The sequence below is a fragment of the Solanum dulcamara genome, chromosome 10 (assembly GCF_947179165.1).
Source record: "Solanum dulcamara chromosome 10, daSolDulc1.2, whole genome shotgun sequence".
Classification (NCBI taxonomy): Eukaryota; Viridiplantae; Streptophyta; class Magnoliopsida; order Solanales; family Solanaceae; genus Solanum; species Solanum dulcamara.
The window spans coordinates 32940997-32966104 of NC_077246.1; the positions used below are offsets into that span (position 1 = coordinate 32940997).

General features: G+C 38.3%; 1 protein-coding gene across 5 annotated transcripts in view; it reads right to left on the reverse strand.

The window, feature by feature from the left end:
- Positions 1-21326, reverse strand: part of LOC129870867 (uncharacterized) — a 41192-nt gene extending 19866 nt beyond the window's left edge. For 3 of the 5 annotated variants that reach the window (XM_055945744.1, XM_055945742.1, XM_055945743.1), the window contains exons 1-3: positions 21165-21325; positions 20528-20701; positions 4909-5007 (exon numbers count right to left, since the gene is read on the reverse strand). In XM_055945744.1, the coding sequence (XP_055801719.1) occupies positions 4909-5007; positions 20528-20650 (222 nt within the window). In that variant the 5' untranslated portion in view covers positions 20651-20701; positions 21165-21325. Of the gene's footprint in view, positions 1-4908; positions 5008-6313; positions 7700-20527; positions 20702-21164 lie in introns of those variants that run through there. The other 2 variants (XM_055945746.1, XM_055945745.1) reach the window with 2 other exon arrangements.
- Between the last annotated feature and the right edge of the window lie 3782 nt (positions 21327-25108).

A 25108-nucleotide genomic window follows, 5' to 3' on the forward strand; every position in this document is an offset into this window, starting at 1 on the left:
GTGACTCGCTATATTTTCTTCTTTGTATCTGGAATTACTACATCTGAGCCAAGGGTCTTTTGGAAACAGTCTCTCTACCTCCACGAGGTAGTGTAAGGTCTGCATACATTCTACTCTCCTCATACCCACTTATGGGATTTCACTAGATATGTTGTTGTGTAGTTTACATCTTTCTAATGGCTTTGGTGAATGATGGTGGACTAGGGTCATGTCTTCGGTCGAGGCTGGGGACGAGGAGAAGTAGTGGTAATTGGGTTATGGGTTTGCCTAAACAAAGAGTAGGGTTTTGGAACATAGGGTCGCTAATGGGGAAGTCCACAAAGCTAGTGAAGATTCTCAAAAAGTGAGAGATAAATTTAGTTTGTGTCCAGGAGACCAGATGGGTAGTTACCAAGGCATAGGATGTGGACGGGTTTAAGTTGTGGTATTCAAGAGGCTCGAGAGATAGAAATAGAGTAGGTATTTTAGTAGACAGGGACCTTAGGGAGCAAGTGGTGAAGGTTAGGAGGATCAATGATAGGACGATGACGATCAAGCTAGTCGTTGGAGGGCTTACTTTGAATGTTATTAGTGCTTATACGCCTCAAGTTGGCTTGGACGAGGAGGCCAAAAAGCTTGTTTTGGGAGAATTTAGATGAGGTAGTGCGAGGTATACCGAACACCGAGAAGATTTTCATTGGTGGAGATTTTAATGGACACATTGGGGCAACTTCTAGTCGCTCTGATGATGTTCATGGAGGTTTTGGGGAGGGGAGGGGAATGGAGGTGGAGCTTCGCTTTTGGATTTTGCCAAAGCTTTTGAGTTGGGGATTGCTAACTTAGTAACTTGTGCTTTTCGAAGAGGAAGAACCATTTGGTTATCTTTCGAAGCACGATAGCTAAGACTCAGATAGATTACTTACTCCTTAGAAAAAGTGATAGAGGTCTTTGTAAGGACTGCAAGGTTATCCCGAGAGAAAATCTACCAAACACAAGCTTTTGGTGAAGAACTTGGAGATTAAGAGGGATAGGAGAAAAAAGATCGTTTATGACAGACCGAGGATTAAATGGGGTGGCTTGACCCCTACCCTTTCTCGGGAGATAGGTGAGAAGTTGATTGGTACAAGGCCTAGAGTAGTAGCGAGGATGTGAACATCATGTGGGATAAAACAGCTAGTTGCATTAGGGAGGGTGCTACAAAGGTGCTAGGGGCATCGAGGGGTAAATTTGGTAGTCATCAAGGAGATTGGTGGTGAAATGGAGAAGTCCAAGACAAAGTGGAAGCAAACAAGGCTGCATATACAAAGTTGGTGGAGTGCGTGGAGGAGGAAAAGAAGTGGGTGCTTAAGGAAGTCTATAAGACGGTGAAGACAAAAGCTAAGGTAGCGGTTACGGCGGCTAAGACGGCAACTTCCAAATGCTTGTATGTCGAGCTAGGGGACAAAAGTGGGGATATGAAATTGTATAGGATCGCAAAAGCAAGAGAAAGAAAGGCTGGCGACTTGGATCAAGTGAAGTGCATCAAGGATGCGGAAGGCAAGGTGTTGGTAAAAGAGACCTCCATTAAGCAAAGATGGCAAGCATACTTTCACAAACTCTTAAAGGAAAATAGGGACAGAGACATTGTGTTGGGTGATTTGGCGCACTCTGGAAGACATCGGAACTTTGGGTACTATAGGTGTTTTAGGGTTGAGGAGGTTAAACGTGCTATTAGTAAGATGAGCAGGGGAAGAGCGATGCGACCTGATGAGATTCTAGTGGAATTTTGGAAGAGCATAGACAAGATAGGTATGGAATGGCTAACTGGGTTGTTTAATGTTATTTTTAAGACGGCAAAATGCCTGAGGAGTGGAGGCGGAGTACACTGTTTCCATTGGACAAGAACAAGAGTGATATCCAAGACTATAACAATTATAGGGGTATCAAATTGCTAAGTCACACTATAAAGATTTAAGAGAGAGCAGTGGAGATGAGGGTGAGGAGAGGAGTACCCATTTTAGAGAATCAATTTGGATTTATGCCACTGAAGCCATCCATCTTGTGCGAAGACCGGTAGAGAAATATAGGGAAAAGAAAGGGGACCTACAAATGGTGTTTATTGACCTTGAAAAGTATGACAAAGTCCTGAGGGATGTTCTCTAGAGGTTCTTGGAGGCTAGAGATATCCCGATGGTTTATATTAGGGCGATAAATGACATGTACAATGAAGCCAAGACTCGGGTTAGAACGATGGGAGGAGATTTTGAGCACTTCCCAGTTGAGATAGGGCTACACCAAGGATCAATTCTTAGCCCTTTCCAATTTGTCTTGGTGATGGATGAGTTGACGTAGTCTATACAGGAGGATGCCCCATGGGGTATGTTATTTGTGGACTACATAGTATTGATTGATGAGACACGGGACAAAGTTAATATTAGGTTGGAGGTTTGGAGACAAACTCTGGAGTTTAAAGGGTTCAGGTTGAGTAGGACTGAAATGGAATATTTAGAGTGCAATTTCGGTGTCCCACTGGATGAAGTAGGCACGAAAGTGAGGCTTGGCACACAGACTATTCCTAAGAGAGAGTTTTAAGTATCTTGGGTCAGTAATCCAGAAAAGTGGGGACATCGATGATGATGTCACATATCGCATTGAGGCGACATGGATGAAATGGAGGCTTGTCTCTGGAGTCTTGTGTGATAAGAAGGTACCATCTAAACTTAAAAGTAAGCTCTACAAAGTGGTGGTTAGACCATCCTTGTTGTATGGGGTGGAATGCTAGCTAGTCAAAAACTCACATGTTCAGAAGATGCATGTTGCAGAGGTGAGGATGTTGAGATGGATGTGCGGGCATACTAGGAGCAACAAGATTAGAAATGAGGCTATCTAGATGAAGGTGGGAGTGGCCTCTGTGACGGACAAGATGAGGAAAGTGAGACTGAGATGGTTTGAGCATGTAAAGAAAAGGTATGTCGACATCCCAGTAAGGAGGTGCGAGAGGCTAGTTGTAGAGGGTACTCGAAGGGGTAGAAGTAGGCCGAAAAAGTATTGTGGAGAGGTGATTAGACAAGACCGGGTGCAGCTTCATATTACCGAGAAAATGACTCTAGATAGGAAAGAGTGGAGGTCACGTATTAGGATACAAGGTTAGTAGGGGTAGAGTATTGTCTTACCTGCGAGGGTTTAGGCTTGTTAGTATCTGTCGTAGTACTAGTCGTACACTTGTAGTTCTTGCTTTTGGTGTCTATCGCCATATGTTGTTTATTGGGTTTTGATTACCATACTATTTTGTTGTTGTTATTGCTTCTTTTGTCGACTGTACGCTGCTTTTCTTGTTTAATTGCTATGTTTTCTTCATTGCTTTCTTCATCGTTTTCTTCTTCTATTACTTGGGTTTGACGCACTAAGCCGAGGGTCTTTCGGAAACAGCCTCTCTACCTTCACGAGGTAGTGGTAAGGTCAACGTTCACTTTACCCTCCTCAAACCCCTACTTAGTGGGATTTCACTGGGAACGTTATTGTTGTATAATTTGAAATTCATTTAAAGTAATAGAGAATCATTAGGATTTTGTTATTAAAAAATTACTCTGTTTCATTCTCAATGATGTAATAAAATTGAGTTTTGGTTATTCTTATCAAAAATACTGATATAAACATATTGTTCTCTAATTGAATCTTTTTATGCTAAATTATTTTGTTATTCAAACATTTATATGTTTGAAAACTATTTTTTCACAGTTTGACTCCATAAATATGATTTATTACTTCTATAGGTAAGTCAATAGATTAAAAAAAGAAGAAAGTATCATAATATTTAACAAATTAAAAAAACACAAAGGTGACAATTTAGAGGAAAAAATAGGTATTTAAAATGTTCAATTAAGGTGAGATGGAAGAATGTGAATGTGAATGCGAATTGTTCAAAGTTGGACGAAATGTTCGATTTTTAAAAGCCAAGTTGGAAGGGGGAAATAATTTTCACCGTTTAGAGATGATCTTACTTTTTTTAAGGGTTTAACCTACTCCTATATTATCATATGGATTTCTAGTACTGTAAGAGTTCTAACTTGTTCATAACATCGTATAACTAGGCAATGTACAATTTTTGGGGATGCTTTCAATAGTATGTGGAATAAGACACTTAGTTCCATTAAGGAAGCGGCTAGAGAGGTGATAGGGATCTTGAGAGGTCACACGGGTGGGCATAGAGGGAATTGATGGTGGAATGGGGAAGTCTAAGGGAAGTGGAAGTAAAGAAGGTGGCGTATGTGAAGTTGGTGGAGAGTAAGAACGGGGAGGAAAAACAAAAGAATAGGGAAAGGTAATAAGATGAAGGAGGCAAAGTTAGTGGTTACGGTATGAAAAACGGTAGCTTTTGAAGCCTATATGTAGAACTAGAGGACAAAGGCGAGGATAAGAAGTTGTACAGGCTAGCCAAGGTGAGAGAGACAAGGGCCCAAAACTTGGACTAAGTGAAGTTCATCAAGGACGAGGATATCAAAGTGTTGGTGGAGGAGGCAATCATTAGACGGAGATGGCATTCTTTTTTTAGAATGTTTTTCCTTGAGCCGAGAGTCTATCGGAAACCACCTCTCTACCTACCAATGTAGGTGTAAGGTAAGCGTACACACTACCCTCTCCAAACCACACTTGTGGGATTAAACTGGTATGCTCTTCTTCTTTAATAATAATGAGAATTAATGAACTGATTTGATATCAAAATCTTTCTCTAATCTAGCTATATCTTTTGGTCTAAACCTCTCTCTCTCGATTTCATTTGTCTTTCACTCTTTCTCTATTTTCTCTTCATCTTCACTATCTTCTTTCTTTTGGATAATGGTGTTATATGTTCCTAATACAAGAGCCTCGACTAACCACCGCTCCCACAAGCAAAATTAAGAACAAAGGGCTTTAACAAAAATAGCAACTTTACAACAATAGAAGCCTTACCCCCAATATGATCAATTTCAGCACTTTCCTAAAACCATGTACCTTCCCATCCTTTTCAAAGATTGTCTGCCACCTGTCAGGCTTAAGCATTTTGCTCATCTATATCATCAAAAACACAAGGAAAATGTTCCCAGCATGAATGTTGAGTTTACCATCAAAAGCACAAAGAAAAAGTCAACAGTGTAAAATTGAGTTTACGAAGCAAAATTCCTGTATTGTTATTAAACAAAACAAAAAAAGAAAAAAGTAGCACACCTACTAATAAATATTGTATTCCATGATACTTTCTCTAAAGAAATCATACTACCTCTGTCCCAATTTATGTGATGTAGTTTGACTACGCACGGAGTTTAAGCAATATAAAGGACTTCACAATGTTCCAAAAGTACTCTTAAAATAAATGAATTTTTAAATAGAGAAGTATACTTTTGTGGACTTTTTGTTAAATAAGTGGGACCCGACATGGATAAAATATTGATAGATTAAATTTTGCCAAATAAAGAGATGTGTTTTTTTAGACGGACTAAAAAAAGTGTGTCATATAAATTGGGATAGATGAGTAATATTTTCTGAACAATTAATATTAGCATTCATAATATCATTATCAGCATCATCACCATCATTAGCAAGCAAAAAAATAACATGAATTCTCCAATTCAAGTAAAAGACACATGCAAAAGTGTCTCTCGAATTCTTCTAACTGCTGCTTCATTACATTGAATGGGTGAACCACTAGAGACGAGTTTATTCAGATTATTCAAAGGGCGACCAGTCAGTTTTTTTTCCCTTTTTTGATAGCACGCAAACAAATTAGTGTTGCAAGTGGCCGGACTGCCAAATTCAGGAAATTCTCCTGCTGATAAAAAATTATGGGTATTTACAACTTCACTGAAGGTATATTAGCACTTGAAGGTTGGTAGCTTCCCCAACTAAATATTTTGAATAGTGTCTGGATGATAAATCTTTGCCAGTTGATAAACCAATCAAGAGCAGAATATGATGGGCTCCCAGCTAATGTGTTATATGGATAAGAGGTATGTCTCTTTCGTTTCAAACACCCTCCACAAATAAAGCTAAAACATCTTATTCAATATTATGATGAGGATAAAGCTCCTGAGATTAAAAGGTTGTGCCTATGATGATAGACCTTATTTGCTCAACTTAATAATGAGCAAGATGAAATTTTGTCCAAGAAAACTCACCCTATCCTTTTCCTAAAGTTTTTTTTTTTAATCAGCTAAACAAACTATATTAATCAACAAGCCGAAATGGGCTGTATACAGGAAGTATACCAAAACGTAAAAAACCTACAAAACAACATAGTTGTCTACAAAAGACACCAAATCCTCTACACATCCCAGGACTACACGAGTGCACCAAAAATAAACAAGGGAATGGTTTCTACCCCCTTCAAAGGCCCTCCTATTTCTCTCTCTCCAAACAATCCACATCAAAGCCAGAAGGACCACACCCCATGCCCTGCACTTCCTCCCGCTTCTTCCATCTTTGCAGCAAAACAAAAGTTCCTTTACAGATCTAGGCATAGTCCAAGACATACGAAACCAGCTGAACATATCCCACCAGAGTCTCGTAGCCAAACTGCAATGTAGTTGAAGATGATTTACATCCTCAATCATGTCCTTGCATAAATAATACCAGTTGATACACAAGCTTTCTTTTCCGCCGTCATGATTACCCCTCTAGCAGCAGCTAACCACGTGAAAAAAATACTTCCCTCGGCACCTAAGGAATCCAAACTGACTTTATAGGAAACACCTCCTTCTCCCTTGCCAAAAGATTATCATAAAAAGACTTAACTGAAAATACACAATGGTTACCCAACTTCCATCTCAACATACAGGTCTATTCACCTGCTCACAATGAAGATGGAGCAGAGCTAGTAATCTTGGAAACTCCTCCACTTCCCAATCTTGAAATCCCTCCTAACCCTCAAATCCCAAAACATTTCTTCCCCTTGAGCCCCCCTTATGTGCTGGACTACCGGGTCCCTTTGACACGACACCCCATAAATGCTTGGATTAGCAACATGTCTCCACTCCATTTGTTTTCCCAAAACTAACTTTACTCCCTTCCCTACCCTGAAAGACATTATCATAAAAATCTGTTCTTCCCTCGTGATGTTCCTCCAAAGTCCACAACCAAATGCCAAAGTGGTATCATTAGTTTTCCAACCCCTTTCCATTACCCCATACTTATCAACTATCACCATTCTTCATAAGGATTGGAGCTCCACCCGGTATCTCCACAACCATTTCCCAAACAAAGCTTTGTTAAAGACACTCAAAAATCTGACTCCTAGCCTCCTCCCCTCCCCCAAACATTTAGGAATCGTCACAGTCTCCCATCAAACCAAACGATACTTCTTTGCCCCTTCCAAAGGAAGTTCCTCCAGAGCCTTCCCAATTTTCCTGTAACACTGATAGGAGCTTAAAACAAAGACATAAAGTAAGTCGGGATGCTCAACAAAGTGCTCTTTATAAGTAATTCATTCCCACCTTTGGACAATTATCTCTTTTGACAACCTACAAGTCTCTTTTAAACCCTCTAAAGGACTGGGTTCCATACATTAAATGTATCTATTCGAGGCACCCAAAGCTAAACCCAAATACGTAGAAGAGAGAACCCCTACACATCATTGCAACAAATGAGCGAGAAAATCAATGTTTTCCACCACCCCAACAGGAATAATCTCACACTTCCTCAATTTTGAGGCCCGACACCACCTGAAACCAAGTTAACACTTGGCCTAGACTATCCAGTTGACCATTGTCTGCATCACAAAAAAAAACAAGGTATCATCTACAAACAAAAGGTGAGAAATTAATTGTTAGAATAGGAATATGTATATACAATCCTACTTAGAGTAGGAATAGAAATAGTAAATAGTATCTTACTTGGTAAAGGATTGTCTTGTAGTGTCTATAAATAGGGTCTTTATGTAATAATGTAGATGACACAATTCAATAATATTTTTCTCCTATATTTCTCATATGGTTATGTCGATTGTGTAAGTCACTCTATGGTTCGAAACAGTCTTCTCAAACTTGGTTTGGGAAGTTCAACACTGCAATTCAGGAGTTTATCTTTTAGTGTTTTATCGACATTATGCCCCAAATCCAATATTTCATGAGAAGACCAAGCACATTGCGATTGACTGCATTACAACAACAACAACAAGCCCAGTATAGTCCCACCATGTGGGGTCTGGGGAGGGTAGAGTGTACGCAGACCTAACCCCCACCTTGAAAGGTAGGGCGGCTGTTTCCGAAAGACCCTCGGCTTAAGAGAGAAGAACAAGAGAGGTGAAACAAGGAAAACAAGGCATAGGTCAGTAGAGCCAAGCATATCGAAAACAATATAAAAATATGAGAAATGAGAGCGAGAAAGTCAGGGTAGGAAAGACCGGAAAGAAAGGAGCATTAACTACTATAGATAAATAGGATACCCAAAGTAAACCGGACCAACAAATATAAGCAGTAATCAAACGCAGAAATCAAATGTTAATAAACAAATAAGCAAAACTACGACTACTATGGAGAAAAGATAAGCCACCTAGCCCACTATATTAGTTTGAGTCCTCCACAGCCTCCTATCTAAGGTCATGTCCTCGGTAAGCTGCAACTGTGTCATATCATGTCTAATCACCTCTTCCTAATACTTCTTCGGCCTCCCTTTGCCCCTCCTGAAACCGTCCATAGCCAACCTCTCGCACCTCCGCACTGGAGCATCTGTGTCTCTCCTCTTCACATGCCCAAACCATCTCAGTCTCGCTTTCCGCATCTTGTCCTCCACCGATGTCACTCCCACCTTGTCTCGGATATCTTCATTCCTAATTCTATCCATCCTAGTGTGCCCACACATTCACTGCAGCATTCGCATTTCTGCGACTTTCATCTTCTGAACATGAAGTTTCTTGATTGGCCAACACTCCGCCCCGTACAATAGAGTCGGTCTAACCACCACTTTGTAGAACTTGCCTTTGAGTTTTGATGGCACTTTCTTGTCACACAGCACTCCAGAGGCGAGCCTCCATTTCATCCACCCTGCACCAATACGGTGTGCAACATCGTCGTCGATATCCCCATCTTCCTGTATAATAGACCCAAGATACTTGAAGCTTCTTTTCTTTTGAATGGCCTGGGTACCAAGCCTCACTTCCCCATCAGCCTCACGTGGCAGGCCACTGAACCTGCACTCCAAGTATTCTGTCTTGGTCCTACTCAATTTAAATCCTTTAGACTCCAACGTCTGTCTCCAGCCCTCCAGCTTGTCGTTAACTCCGTTGCAAGTCTCGTCAATCAGGACTATGTCATCCGCGAATAACATACACCAAGGCACCTCAGCTTGTATTTGTCTTGTCAATTGATCTATCACCAGGGCGAATAGAAACGGGCTAAGAGTCGATCCCTAGTGCAACTCCATCGTGACAGGAAAGTGTTCCGAGTCCCCTCCTACCGTCCTTACCCTAGTCTTAGTTCCATCATACATGTCTTTAATCGCTCTAATGTACGCCACAGGTATACATTTTGCCTCCAAGCATCTCCATAGGACCTCTCTTGGCACTTTGTCGTAGGCTTTTTCTAAGTCAATGAATATCATATGTAAGCCCCTCTTTCGCTCTCTATACTACTCCACCAATCTCCTTACAATATGAATGGCTTCTGTAGTCGAGTGCCCCGGCATAAATCCAAACTGGTTCTCTGAAATAGACACACTTCTCCTCACCCTCATTTCCATCACCCTTTCCCACACTTTCATAGTGTGACTTAGCAGCTTGATACCTCTATAGTTGTTGCAGCTTTGAATGTCTCCCTTGTTCTTGTATATGGGAATGATTGTACTCCACCTCCATTCTTCCGGCATCTTCGATGTCTTGAAAATGACATTAAACAACGTAGTCAGCCACTCCAATCCTACCCTACCTGCATTCTTCCAAAATTTCTCAGGGATCTCGTCAGATCCGGTCGCTTTTCCCCTGCACATCCTACGAACAGCTCCCTTAACCTCCTCAACCTTTATTCTCCTACAATACCCAAAGTCGCGACGCCTATACAAGTGCTCCAAGTCTCCCAACACAAATTCTCTGTCCCTTCCTTTGTTCAAGAGTTCGTGAAAGTATGACTGCCATCTCTGTCTAATGCGGGATTCCTGTACCAGTACTTGGCCATCCTCGTCCTTGATGTACTTCACTTGATCCAAGTCGCGTGCCTTCCTCTCTCTCGCCTTGGCAAGCTTAAATAGCTTCTTATCCCCGCCTCTGTCCTCTAGTTCTGCATAAAGGCGTTCAAAGGCTGTCGTTTTAGCTGCTGAAACTGCCATCTTCGCCTCCTTATTCGCCATCTTATATTTTTCCCTGTTCGTTCGCTTTTCTTCGTCATCCTTGCTATCTACCAACTTTACGTATGCCTGCTTCTTTGCTTCTACCTTTCCCTGCACTTCTTCATTCCACCACCAATCCCCTCGGTGCCCACCATGGCGGCCTCGTGAGACCCCCAGCACCTCTCTAGTTGTTTCCCTAATGCAGTTGGCCGTCCTATCCCAGATACTGCTCGCATCCCCCCTACTATCCCACGCCCCCATAGCCATCAGCTTCTCCCCCATCTCTAGGGCACTAGACGGAGTCAAACGACCCCACCTAATCCTCGGTCGGTCATCCACGACCCTCTTCTTCTTCTTCCTTCTTATGTCCAAGTCCATGACCAATAGCTTATGTTGGGTCGTAAGATTCTCACTTGGTATGACCTTGCAGTCCTTACAGAGGCTTTTATCATCTTTTTTAAGGAGCAAAAAGTCTACTTGCGTCGCCACCCTCGAGCTACAAAAGGTTACCAAGTGCTCCTCCTTCTTTGGGAAACTCGAGTTGGCCACCATTAATCCAAAAGCTTTTGCGAAATCCAGGAGTGAGGCTCCTCCACCATTCCTGCACCCGAAGCCAAATCCTCCATGCACCTCGTCATAGCCCGTCGAAACAGACCCAATGTGCCCATTGAAATCTCCTCTTATGAATAGCTTCTCAGTAGGTGGTCTACTGACCACCACTTCATCTAAGTCCTCTCAAAAGTGCCTTTTTATCTCCTCGTCCAACCCCACTTACGGCGCATAGGCACTAATAATGTTCAAGGTGAGCCCTCCAACAACTAACTTAATCGTCATCATCCTATCATTGATCCTCCTAACCTCTACCACCTGATCTCTAAGCTCGCTATCTACTAAGATCCCTACTCCATTCCTATACCTCGACTTGCCCGAAAACCAAAGTTTGTACCTGTCCACCTCCTTAGCTTTAGGTCCTACCCATTTAGTCTCTTGGACGCAAGCTATATTAATCTTCCTCTTCTTAAGAATCTTAACTAACTCTATTGACTTTTCCGATAAAGTCCCAATATTCCAAGACCCTACTCTCAATCTAGAAGCTCCTTCAGCCCCCTTAGCCCCCCCAACCATGGCCCTCGATCCCAACCGAGAACATGACCCTAGTCTACCATCGCTCACTAAAGCCAGAAAAGCAGATATACGCTACTGAAAGGATACTCTCAGATAAACGAACGAACAATAGTATAGCACAAGTTAGCAATAGTCTAATAGCAGTGAGATAGGTACTTAATTAGGCGATGCAAGCAATATTTATAAGGCTAAAATATCGAAAATGGGCTATTGGAGGTACCAACTCCAAGTAAATAAAACTTGTTCACTGTCGGAAACACTGTTCACTCGCCGGGAAACACTGAATACAAATATATGGTTAGCCTCGGAATGCAGAGGCGACCACACTGGGAGAAAAAACAAAGTCGAAAACTGGCCGGAAACTGCCACACGTGCAGGCGCATGGAGCGCGTGGCGACGCAGATCTGCGGCTTCCGGCAGCGCGTGACAGCGCGTGGCTGAGTAGATCTCAGAGGAGCTAACTGGGGTTTGCTCGCCTGAGTGTTCCGCACCTTGTGGTGTTGTTGGTTTTGGCAGCAAGCACAGAGGAATTGAAGAGAGAGTTCAAAAGCGCAGAGACAACTAGCCGTTGCTGTACGTAGGAGGAACAAGAGAGAAGAGAGAAAGGTATGATATCGATGGAGAAATTAAACTTACGTCTCCCTGGCGATGACCTTAAATCCAATAGGATCAAATTGAGCCAAGTTAAGAACAGGGGATTGTCAATTTTGTGAAGTCGAGTGATCAACTTGCAGATATCTCACCAAGCCCCTCATCGGTCCTCGTATTAATTACATCTGTAACAAGCTAGGGACATATGACTTGTATGCACTAGCTTAAGGGGGAGTGTTAAATTAGGAATATGTATATACAATCCTATTTAAAGTAGGAATAAAAATAGTAAATAATATCTTACTTGGTAAAGGATTGTAAATAATATCTTACTTGGTAAAAGATCGTATAGTAGTGTCTATAAATAGGTTCTCTGTGTAATAATATAGATACACAATTCATTAATATTTTTCTCCTATATTTCTCACTAGTATAAACCCACCACCTCCAACTACAACAATGAATCCCTTTTAAGTGTCCCCCGCAACAACTCTAGCCATCATCCTGCTCAAAGCTTTCAGCACCAGGATGAAAAACATGGGTGATAAAGTATCCCCTTGCCTCAACCCTTCGAATTGCCAAAAAAGTCACATGGGTTATCATTTACTAACACTAAGTAGCTCACTGATGAGATACAAAAGCTTACCCACTTTCTCCATTTCTACCCAAAACCCATCTTAAGCATAATAAAGCAAACGAACTTCCAACTTACATGATCATAAGCCTTTTTAAGATTTAGCAACCTTGCTTCCTTCTTGAATCTATCACTTTGTTAGCCACCAAAGTTGCATCTAAAATTCCTTACCTTCCACAAAAGCATTTTGTGAATTAGAGATTGTCTCATTCACAACCTTCACAAGTATTAGAAAAACCTTAGATATGATCTTGTAGATGCTTCCTACTAGACTAATAGGCCTATAAACCCCGATGCCCATAGCTCCCTTCCTTAAGGGATAATAACAAAGAAAGAAGCATTTAAGCTCCCCTTTTTCCTAGAATTCATCAAGGGTCTATATAACATTCCTCGTGACTATACTTTAGGAATGTTGGAAGAAAGCCAAAGTAAAATCGTCAGGTCCTAAGGCCTTGTCACCTACACAACACTCCACTGCCTCACTTACCTCATCCCCCTCAATAGCCCTCTTAAGCCACCTACTATTATCCCTCCGATGTGATTAAACTTTATCCCCACCCTCAAGTTTTGTTTCCGTTCCGCTTCTTCTTTGAATAAGCGTTTATAGAACTGAATGGTTGCCCTTTCTACTCCCTCCGCACCCGCATAAACCTCCCCTCTACCTCAACCGACTCTATATAGTTCCTCCTCTTACTCGTGATTGCCACCCTATGGAATTTTTTTGTATTAGCATCCCCTTCTTCTAAGCACAACGCTCTCGATTTTTGCCTCCAACTAATCTCTTGGGCCATTACCAAAGAGGCTAACTCCTTATCCAAACCCTTTTTTTCTCTTTCTACCCCTCCTCCAACTCCTCCACATTTCTACCCTTTCTAACTCCCTTACCTCATTCATAATCTCGCTCATTTTTACCTTTACACTCCCAAACAGTTCTTTGTTCCACACCCTTAAATCTTTTTTAAGTATCTTCATCTTTATATTAAACCGATAAGAAGGTATCCCCTCCACAATGTAGCTACTCCACCACTCATTCACCTTTTCCCCAAAATTCATTGTTTTCAACGACATATTCTCATATCTGAACGGAGATCTCGACCTTTTTCTTCTACTGACATCCAATAGGATAGGTATTGGATAGGTGAATTGTTTGCGATCAATCTCAATAAAGGGATTTGCAACGCACCATATGCTAAATCCCAAGAAGTAAACACCAAGAATCTAACAATGTCGATTTGGAAAAAGAGTCCTCCACTATGGATGATATGAAAGAGGCTAATGTTAATGATAAATCAATATGATAACGGTTATCAATAAACTCTGAGAACTTTTTCATGGCCCTAAATATCACCCTACACCCTACCCTTTCCTTCGGAAATCTTTTGATATTAAAATCTCACCTACCACACAAGGAATGTCCCATCTCCCCAAACCTAACCCAATCTCCTCCCAAAACATCTCCTTTGAACTCTCCCCCCACAGATCAAAGACTCCCCCAAAAATCCACTCCCAACATTTCTAAACTTCACACCAATCATAAACTCCCTCTCACAAATCTCCACACATACCATCTTCGTACCAACCTACAGAACTAGGATACCACCAGCGTTGCCATGAGCCTGAATGTAATCATACTTCCCCATTTACCACCCCACACACTTCTTACCATACCATCCGTCAAAGTCTCCATTTTTTGTCTGTTGAATACATAGCAAGTCCACCCCTATTCTCTAAACCCTACTTTTAAAATTGCCCTTTTATTGGGATCATTCATCCCCTTCACATTCCAATTGATAATTTTGCAATCCATCAACAAAAAACATTTTCCACCCCCCCTTGCCTACTCGTTGCCCCGATGTGGCTCATTATTTCTCCTCTCATTCACCAAAAGCTTGCCCACTCATTTATGATTTTGAGCCTCGTCAGTAGAAAAACCATCAGAAATAGGTCGATCGGTGTCAGCTTTCTTGCAACCCGGTTTGTCAAATGAGGAAATAGCCTTACACGACTTATCTCCTACCTTATTCATGTCCCCTCTCTTTGTGGAAGACTTGTTCCCAACATTTGACACCCCAAGCTCTATCAGAATTTCGATGGCACAGTCGACAGCCCTCGTTCCCCCAATGTGGCTCACTATTTCTCCTCTTATACACCAAAAGCTTGCCCACTCATTTATGATTTTGAGCCTCATCAGTGGAAAAACCATCAGAAACAGGTCGATCGGTGTTAGCTTTCCTGCAACCCAGTTCGTCAAATGAGGTAATAGCCTACACAACCTATCTCCTACCTTATTCATGTCCCCTCTCTTTGTGGAAGACTCAATCCCAGCATTTGACACCCCAAGCTCTATCAGACTTTCGATGACACATTCGTCGGAGGTCGAGGAACTTGCCGGAGCCCATCTACTGTGTTTTTCCTAAAGAGTAGGTCAAAGCGACCAAACTAGACTTTATTGGATTGTTGAATCAGTCAAAAAGTTTTTAGTGAACCAGTTAAAGTTCTTTTTTCACAATGGTTTACTAACCCAAGGGCAAACCCAACTTTTCCCCTCTCTCCTCCTAGCCCTACCCCTTCCTAATTTAAATCTCACGTCGATTTTCTTCGTTCTCTTAGCCCTAGTGTATTCCTCATCCATGTAAGTTGTGAGACGAAAGCTCCTCTCATCAATAAATTAAGTTCTTATCTTCCCTGTCATCATATCTCCTCCTGCACAGCTTCTCTCCTCCTAGCCTCATCCTTTTTCCAAAACTTTAGAGTTGAACTTCAACGTTAACCAGACCTTGAAGTTCTCATTTCCGCCTTCAACCACCATATACACCGGAATCTGTCCCCTTTTTCTCAACAAGACTCTGACCCTTGACATATCAATGAGATTGCAATACAAAGTAGCCCGCATATCATCCCCAATATTCTTGAAAAGGTTTTGGTGCAATGACAAACCTACACATTCACCACTCCCACTCCTCTTCGTCTTTTCACATACAGAGCAATATACTCAAACCATCTGTACAGACTGAGAAATTTGTCTTCCATCCATCTCTCGTGCTCCAAAAAAGTTGCCTCTACCTTGCAAGAAAATGAAAAGGAATGTAGAATCTCCCATGGAAGGCACTTCTATCCATAGGTCTTCCAAGTCCTTGTTGTCCAAACAGAAACTGGCTTCAACAAAGATACTCTTCTCGAACCTTCAGACCAAGCACATTGCAAGGAAAGATTTCCTTTCCGCAATATGACCCACAGATAATCTAAACCTTGGTTCATCCTCTCCTTGTAACTTCCTGCATCCACTATCTAGAGTTAAGGATGGACTATACAAAGCCTCCTTGTAGCGGGGCTCCTCTTGGAGCTTTCTTGCTTCTAGAGAGAAGTAGGAGCCTCTCTCTCTAGACATCTGGAAATCCAACAGAAGTTCCTTAAGAGTATTTATATCAAATATTGGATTGATATCATGATGTTCAGGGAATTCTTCACTAAGCAGCATTTATGGATTTATTTACTAACTCTCACTTGCAAATTCTAGTCTGGGTATATTAGATGGCCAGCATATTGTGGAACTTCTTTCTGCTAAGAAGTTCACAGTGAAAAGAAAATAAGGCTTTGCTAGAATTTGGGCTGAGACGTATGAGTCTTCAAACTTGCCTGATTCTACATTACTTATGGGTAAGGAGGAGAATTTAACAGCAAAAAGTCAAAATCAGTTGGCCCTACAAAATGTAACGGAAGTCATCCCTTTGACATAATGCTCAAGAGTGTCCTTCAAAGAACAGCAGCACCATATGTTGGGCCACAACATCATTAATATTAGAGGGAAGGGAAACTGAAGGCAGTGACAACAATTAACTTTACACAATGCCAATTCATAAAGGAGGTCAAACTTCATTTTGACATTACAACAAAGAAGCTTGCACTTGTGGTGAAAGGATTGGAATTTAAAGGGCTCTAAAGTAGGTAGCGTCAGAATTTGGCCAGCATAAAAAATAAAATGTTTAGGTTCTAAAAAATCTTGATACAGAAGCAAGGGAAAAGAATATTGTATCTAGAGGGGGGATCTAAGATGAGACAGGATATACAGTCTGACAGTCTCCAAAGGGCCCCAACGTTGAACCATTGAAACAGTTTTTGACAATTGAGTTAATAAGGATGATATTGACATTCATTTGCAAACTGCTCAGTCTGAACCTCTAGTGGAAGAAGAAAAGGACTGCAAGATCTGGGAGGGCTTATATATATATATATATCTATATCTTGTATACTATATTAAAAGTAGGAACCCTTAAAACTTAAAAGTTGAATTACCTAAATATCCTTCTTATTGATCTAAATACATACATAAAAACAAAAAAAACTATGTTTATTTGAAATGATGTAACCTTTCATATAGGCTACTAATGACTAGAATAGGGTTCCTTTTTTCATTTTGTTATCAGTGGTTACTTCCTTTTCATGTAAGAACAAAGACTCGTACTATTCTTTTTGGGATTCTAATTGAACTATAAAAATAGAATAGAATCAAAATCCTAGCCTGGAATTCTTATGCAAGCTAAATCCAAAGGAGTCTTTGCAAAGGCTACCATGGACTAAAAGTTGAATGGGGAAAAATCAAAAAAATTGATTCATCGCCAAAAAAGCAGCCTTAGAGATACACCAACACTTGCATTAGCACTTCAATGCCTATATCAAGAAGATTCTCTTGGAAATCAAATAAAGGGTCACATCCCAATTATTGAAGATAGAAGCAGTCAGTCACAATAAAAGATGTGAAATATTTGAAATGGCTAATTTCAATTACGCATATACTATGGTCATTTTGTTCATTCAATATACAAAATAACAGGATCACAATTCCACTAGTGCCATTATTGGCCATGAAAACAAAAAGTAACATATTGACAAATTTATCCATTAAGTCATTACTAGTTTGATTCAAAAGAGGTGGTATAATCAAGGAAGAAACTTCTAATCTATATTTCTTCCTTGAGGTAAGATACCTATATTGGCTCAATAAATAGCTTTACAAGTCTCTTGGAGAGTCATAACAATTTTCATTTTGTGGAGTGAATGTGGTAGTTCTAATTTTAATTTGACAATACATAAGTCCTTCAAAATTTATAGTCTTTCTTAGGCACAAAATTTTGAAAAATTCATTTCTTGACAACCTTTACACAATCATATGAGTTCTATTTTTGTTATTGTAGGATAACAAAAATCACATACCATTAACAAGAGTTATTTCTTAAATCTTCTCCAAAGTTGGTACATTGATAGGCATGGAGTAATATTAAACTCATAATTGTGGAAATTCACAAGCAAAGAAAAGAAAGAATGATACAGAAAAAGAAAAAACAAAACAAATGCAAAATGAAGAAGAATTTGGAGCTATACTGCTGGTATCATCATTGAGCCAGTTCCCTTCTTTTTCGCATCTAGCCTCTTCTTTCATAAATAATAGTACATAATAGTTTGAAAATTCACACACTAATGTTAACATTTGAATATATATACATATATATAACCAAAAAAATTACTTTACTATTATTACAATAACATACTCGGTGAAATCCCACAAAGTGGAGTTTGGGGAGGTAGAGTGTGCGCAGGCCTTACCACTACCTTTTGAAAGTAGAGATGTTTCCAAAAGACCCTCGGCTCAAGTGACGCAAATCAAATTAATTATAAATATTGATTACTTATCTATTTTAAATTGCTTCTTTTGGACAATTTTGTTGAAGTTTGAAGAAATAGTATTTGAGTTAAATTTGAAAAGAGATTGAAATTGTATTTGATATAATTTCACTTGGATACAAGTTGAATTTTTATAAGTAAAATATTATTTCATTCGAGAAGCTCCTGAACTAAAAATTTTAATTATACCTTATCTATTTATTGCAGAAGTAGAAATATTGGATAAAATTATACAACAAACGTTGATTTGCAAATAATGTATGTTGAAATGTCTTTATAACTCAAAAAAGACTTCCTAAAATATGTGTATGGTTAAAATTCAACATTTTGCATAACAAAATATATACAAGTGACGTAATGATAAACATGCAAAGAGACTAGTTATTATAAAAGTGGGAAGACTCTTAAGTAGAAAATGTTGATAGACTAAAATAGCTAAACTAGAACAACCTTTACCCTTTTAAAATAATATTATCATGTTTAATATTAGGTACAAATATGTGAAAACACTTCATAGTAACTAAAAAACAATCCTTATTGATTCTTATTAGGACTGTTAATTGCTATACAGCCACACTCGTCTTTGTTCCTCGAAAAAATAGGGGAATTTGAGGAGTACATAATCTAAAATGTCATTGAAATCAACAAGAACATAGGTGCAGTAATCCAAATGGTTACTAATCTTGGACGTATTTATTTGTCCAAATGTCATTTATTACCCATATTATAGCTTAGCTCTAGAATAAATTATATTGTATTCTAATGATTTATTAGTGATTTCGTCCATAAACTAACATATGTGATTAGCTCTTGTGTAGGATGGATTTGTGTATGAATTGATTGGAGATAAAGGAGTTAATCTTGAAGAAGCTATAGCCAATGGCTGAATAGGAAGTGATGAAAAACCAAGAAAATAGAAGTTGAAGCAAAAATTACACAACAATGTCATAAGTCTGTGCCACGGACTTGGGAAAGAAATTTTTAGATTTCCAGGAAGCAAGGTCCGCATAAGAGCGTGCCACGGACTTGGAACCCGTCGAATATAACTCCTATTCTACTATAAATAGGACACTTATGTGATATTTTAATTATTTGATACTTGGTGGAAACCTCTTGGACGACTTGGGAGAAGTTTTTTAGGGTTCTTTCTTGCCTTTTTTCATTACTTTAATTCTTGTATGAATTCTTCAATCCATAAAATTAATTTTTGAATCATTAGCGTCTAGAAATCTATAGGGTTAAGGCTATGAAACAAGATTGTATAACATTGAGTTGGTTATTGTGGTTTATCATTATCGGTTGTTCTTATGTTCTTGCTCTTACAACTTTAATGTTTAGCTACCATTAAAGTAAATCTATAAACCTTTTGTGAACATAGGAGACGGAACCTTAGGTTAGAACGAACGACATAAAGGAGTTCTATTTTCTAATTAGAATTAGAGATAGATTCGCGCCTAAGATAGGGATATACCTAGATCGCCTCGTTTGTTTCAAATACAAGAAGATAGGTTAATGCATCGGAATTGGTTTGCCTATCCCACTCAACGATATAGTTGGGCGTCCAATTTTGGTAGAAGGTTAGAGGCTCGGGAGACCAAAGCCATATTATCAACCCTGTGAATCAACACTTAGGATAGGTAACTTACCCAACAAAGAACTTAGTGTTATACATGATTGTGAAGTACGCCTTGACCCCAAAATTCCCCTCTCATTGTTTACAACCCAAGTACTTACATCCTCTCTCAATTTACTTTACGTTAGAAGTTATAGCACATCAACTTTCTTTTGATTACAATCACACATGCTCATCTTAACAGTTTAACTTGAGTTAGTTATTTGCTAAGCGATTTTGTCCATGTGGGTTCAACATCCGGCTCCTAAAAAGAGCCACTATATTACTTGTACGACCATGTACACTTGCATGTACATTTGGACGCAACATTTACAAAATGGAAAATAGTCAGATGTTAATAGGTGCAACCAAACACATTCAAATTTTCTAGAATCCATTCTTTTTACAAATTGACAGAGTAAAGTAACAAATAGAGGAAAGGTAGAACTGTGCAAGAAACCAATTCAGTGTGAGACTTCAAATATGAAACACTCAATAGGCAGTACACAAATGGATCACATAATTTCCTTGCAAAGCTAATCGAGAACTGATCAGGCTAGCACTAGAGTTCAGAGATACAAACTACAACATCCTTCAAAACACCATAATTGAGTATAACAGATCTTTAAAGCCATTACCTTTATTGATGACTGATGAAGACAAGGTTCCCCAATGTCCCGAACAATGGAAGTCACTTTCTGTAAATTCACAGTACCCCCTTTCCCACATTTCCATGGCCTTTCAGCTCCGTCAAAAGACATCACGTGTGCGTTTTCACTCTCTCTAACCAAGCTTTACAACTTCTAACTTCTCTGATAAACCAACCAGCATAACTTAATTCACAACTTTAAACATTACAGTAAAGAAAATAACTTGGTGCATCTACAAATAATTTATTAAATCAAGAAGCTTAACACAGTTTCTTCTTTCATTTGAATACTGCAACAAAAAGATCTCCAAAATGCATATTATAACTTTCTGTAAACCCCAAAATCTCACCACTGACCAAATGGAATCACAAAAGAATCATTTCAAGTACCCAAGAGAGATCTAATTCCAGATTTAAATATTATAACTCCCAACCGCCATCAAGTTACAAAAATATTAGTTCACAAATTCAAAAAACAAACCCGTTCTCCGATCAAGAATCCAGAAAAAGAAGAAAAACACCACCGAATTCAATAAGTTATAAATAAATATTAAATGGTTAATATCAAGATACTAACAATATTTTAAGTAACAAAAAGATAAACATGTAGAAATGAGAGCGATTACCTTAGTAAACAATGAACAAACATAGAGAGCACAGAAGAATGGTGATCGGTGAAACAACAGATTGGCCATTAACAAAGAGATGCCTTTTCTGGTGTTTACTCTTATCGTTCGCCTCTTGTTTGTTTTGGTTTTTCCTTTTCTTTCAACCAAGTTTTGGGGTTGTGTTTTATATTATATTAAAATTATAATTATATAATTATATAATAATAAAATAATTCTTATATCTAGAGGAATCACACCTGATTAGAGTGCTACCAAGTTTCGTTTTTGGTTGCAATTCGAATTCTCGGGAGAATGAAATTCAAAAAGTTGAGGAACGAAGTAACCTCATCCAATGGCCTCCTTCCTCTCCTTTAGAGTCGACTCACTTCGTACCTTCCTAGCCGTCTATTTCAATCGTGCCAGTTGGAGGAAACATCAAAATCCAGTCCACTCTACCCAATCCGTTCAAGTTAATCCACCCATTTGTTAGTTCAATTTAGTTCAGTCCAATCTATTTCAATCCATTAAGAATTTGGTTAATATGTAGTACTCATGAGAAATCTTGCCAAAATACTTTTAAAAAGATATTCTTTTATTTGATACATCATATATAGTCACAAATAATAATTAAAAAAAATGTTATGTACTAAAAAATTATAAAAGAACAAATAAAGCAATTGAACCTTAGTAAGAATTAGCGGGTTGGATTATGACACACATCTAGCTCATTTCAACCCAAGTATTTATTGAGCAAGTCAATAACTTGTCCATTTATTCACTCAGCCCAATTGACCCACCCAGATTCAATTCAACCCTCATTTGATACCTCTACTTATATATACTCTGAATATCCTCACCCTCTTCTATTTGACACATAGGAAAAATTTGTAGTGTACATGGGCTCAATATCTGTTCACAAATTATTATTTAAGTGGTGTTAATTAAATGATTTGATATTTTTTATCTAAAATTGTACACAATTTAAATTAAAGTAGAATAAATTTTTTTTACTTTTTTCAAAATTATCCATGTTGAAGCAAGCACATCAACTGACTGATGCTTGCTTCAGCTCCTAACTCCCACATATATAATAAGAGAGTGTTTCTAAAGAAAAATGAAACTTCGTTAGGGTACTTCCTAATTTTTTTGTATCGGGTTTATTAGATTAATAGTTTTATTAAAAAAACAAAAGTCATTTGTATAATACCTTATTGGTTAAATTCGTGTGTGACTCGTAATTGAAATCAGGAGAATAAGGTTGTAAATGAGTAGTTATACACCAAGGGACAAGGTACACTTATATGAAATCATTTGGAGTTTTAGATCAAAGTTTAAGGCCAAAGGGTGCCGTGAACAAAAGTTCAAGTTGAAGGTTTCATTGCGATAGAATATTTTAAATAATCATGTATATCATAAGACTTGGAACGAGCATATCACCCCATACATAAGGAGTTAGAGGGACTACTACTTATCAAATTAAAGGTTCTTGAGTATAGTTTCTATCAAAATAAAACTCTGATTAATTTAAGTTCAGGGCAAAATGTTATGTGTCTATTACTACGGGCCTATGCAGCACCCGAGTGCATACATGACATTGGGCCCATCCAAAAGTGAATGAATAAGGAAATGTGTGGTGTTGACAAAACCACTTTCACATAGAAGTGAGGTAAGACAACAACAATACTTATTAACCTAGTATTGTCCAGTAAATACTTCATTGCAAGACCTACCACTTATTTATTAAACTAATATTATGAGACATGATTCATTTAAGTCGGTCAAATAATCTATTTAGATGTGGTATTCTATATATACACTCAAATATGCCCTTTTTTATTTATTTTCATTAGAGGCAAAAGTATATATATATATATATATATATACACACTTACACTAAAGGGATCAAGTGGGAGATCCAATTGATATAGTCGGGAATATCAGAAAAAGAAAAAGAAAATATTTTCTTTAGTGTTGTTGAGCCTGGATTCAATATTAAACGCCATAAAGGAAGGGATGAAATTATTGCATTTTCTTTAAACAAAACTCAAGGCTGGTCTTCTGTTTCTCCTATCGTTTACGAGAATTATATCGACGTTCTAGTTAAATTTTATTAAAAGAACTCATAAGACAATACTTAAAAGTTGTGAGTTCAAATTTTATGTGTTAAAGCAGATATGTTACGGGTTGTATATTGTGAAGCAGGTAGAGGTAGTAACATTGACCTTATGTGAAGGTCATATAATCATTTAGGAAGTGGGGGAAAGGAATGGTGTGGTGATAGAATATTTATTTATCCTAATTGTTGAGCTTGTCGCTCGTGAGTTATTGTTATATTGTCGGCATCGTCATGCTTCTTGGTTAGCTGCTTATACTTCCCCTATATAATGTTGTAATATAGATAAAGTGTTATTGAAGGACGCCGATGAGAAGAGATAAAGTCCAAGAAGTAAGATATGTAAAGGTAAAACCTCTTTAGTCATTAAGGCACTATCTGCAGTTTCATGTTCCTACTATAAAGGTCGTTAGAGATTATATGTTACTTGAAAGCAAAGTCTACTCATACTACAGGTCCTTTCATGTTAGAATTTCAGCCTATAGAGTTATAATAATTAATGAATCAAACTATTAAACTGTAGGATCAAAAGGACTTTTTCGGATTGTAATTTCAACTATAAGGGATAGGTAAGAATTATTTGGTTAAACTAATGACTACTCTTACCAATGCACTTTAAGATAACGACAACATCAATTAATCTCCTTTTATTCATTCTCCCTACTTTCAACTTTTATGTTACTTCTCTTTTTCACTTTTCTTTAGATACTGTTCAACGACCTAGTTTCTAACAATGATGTTTTCACTTTTTTTTCTTTTCTCATGCTTCTCAACTTTTTATAGACAAGCCATATCGAAATTATTTTTTGATTTTATCCTCATTTATAACAAGCATAGATGATTTCTCACTTTGAGCACCATATTCTACTTCTTCTTTATCATATAACCATACTTCTCTAAGTGTCACGATATAATCGTCGTGATTGGTGATAAGTTGATATTTTACCAACTTATAGAATTTATATTCATGATTATTGCTATGTTTTAATGCTAATTGAGGGGATTTTAGTTCCTAGTTCTCTTATGTGCAGGCATTTCTTGAAAAAAATGAAGTTTGAAGAATTTGGAGTTTAAAATCACTAAAGCACACTAGCAAAGGAACTGATGACCTGCAAAAGCCAACGGGCTTCTAGCCGGCTAAGCATTGGCTTTTTTGGAAAGACATGGCCTCAAGCACCGATGAGCAAGCACTGAACAATTCCAGATCGACGTTTCGCCTATCCCACACAAGTCACCTATGGATGATCAAGGGAGAAAACATACTTTAAGAATAAAGTATTTTCTTTAAAAGATTCCAAGGATAGAATAGAGATTTGTGTAATTATGTACTATTATCTTCTTCCTAATTGGGAATAGAATAGACATGTCTCTTTTTTTCATGGATATTTTGGTAGTGATAGAAAGTAGATAAGAACTTTCTTTCTTACTAAGGAAGAAATACCTTTTCAAGCATGGATCTCATCTTGGGCTATCAATTTTTGCTTGAAATGGAGTTTTTCTATATGTGTATAATTTATATTTCTTTACTTATGAGTAGCTAAATCTATAGCTAGGGGTGGGTGCCCAATGAGTATTGATTAATTAGTTCTAAAATTGGTTGTTATGCATGGATCTATTGTTGTCTTAAAGTTTTAATCTAAAAACTAGTGGTTGCAAACATTGATTGAACTCTCTAACATTATTTTAGCTTGAGAAAAAAAATAGAGTTAGGTAAGACTTCATTAGTGTCTTGATGAAATTAGTCGTTGGATTAGAGCTAGAGATAGGATAATCTAACTAATTTCTCCTTTAATGATATAAGCTAGGGATAGTCTATCCACTCAAGCAATATTTAGTGTTTGTTGGTAAT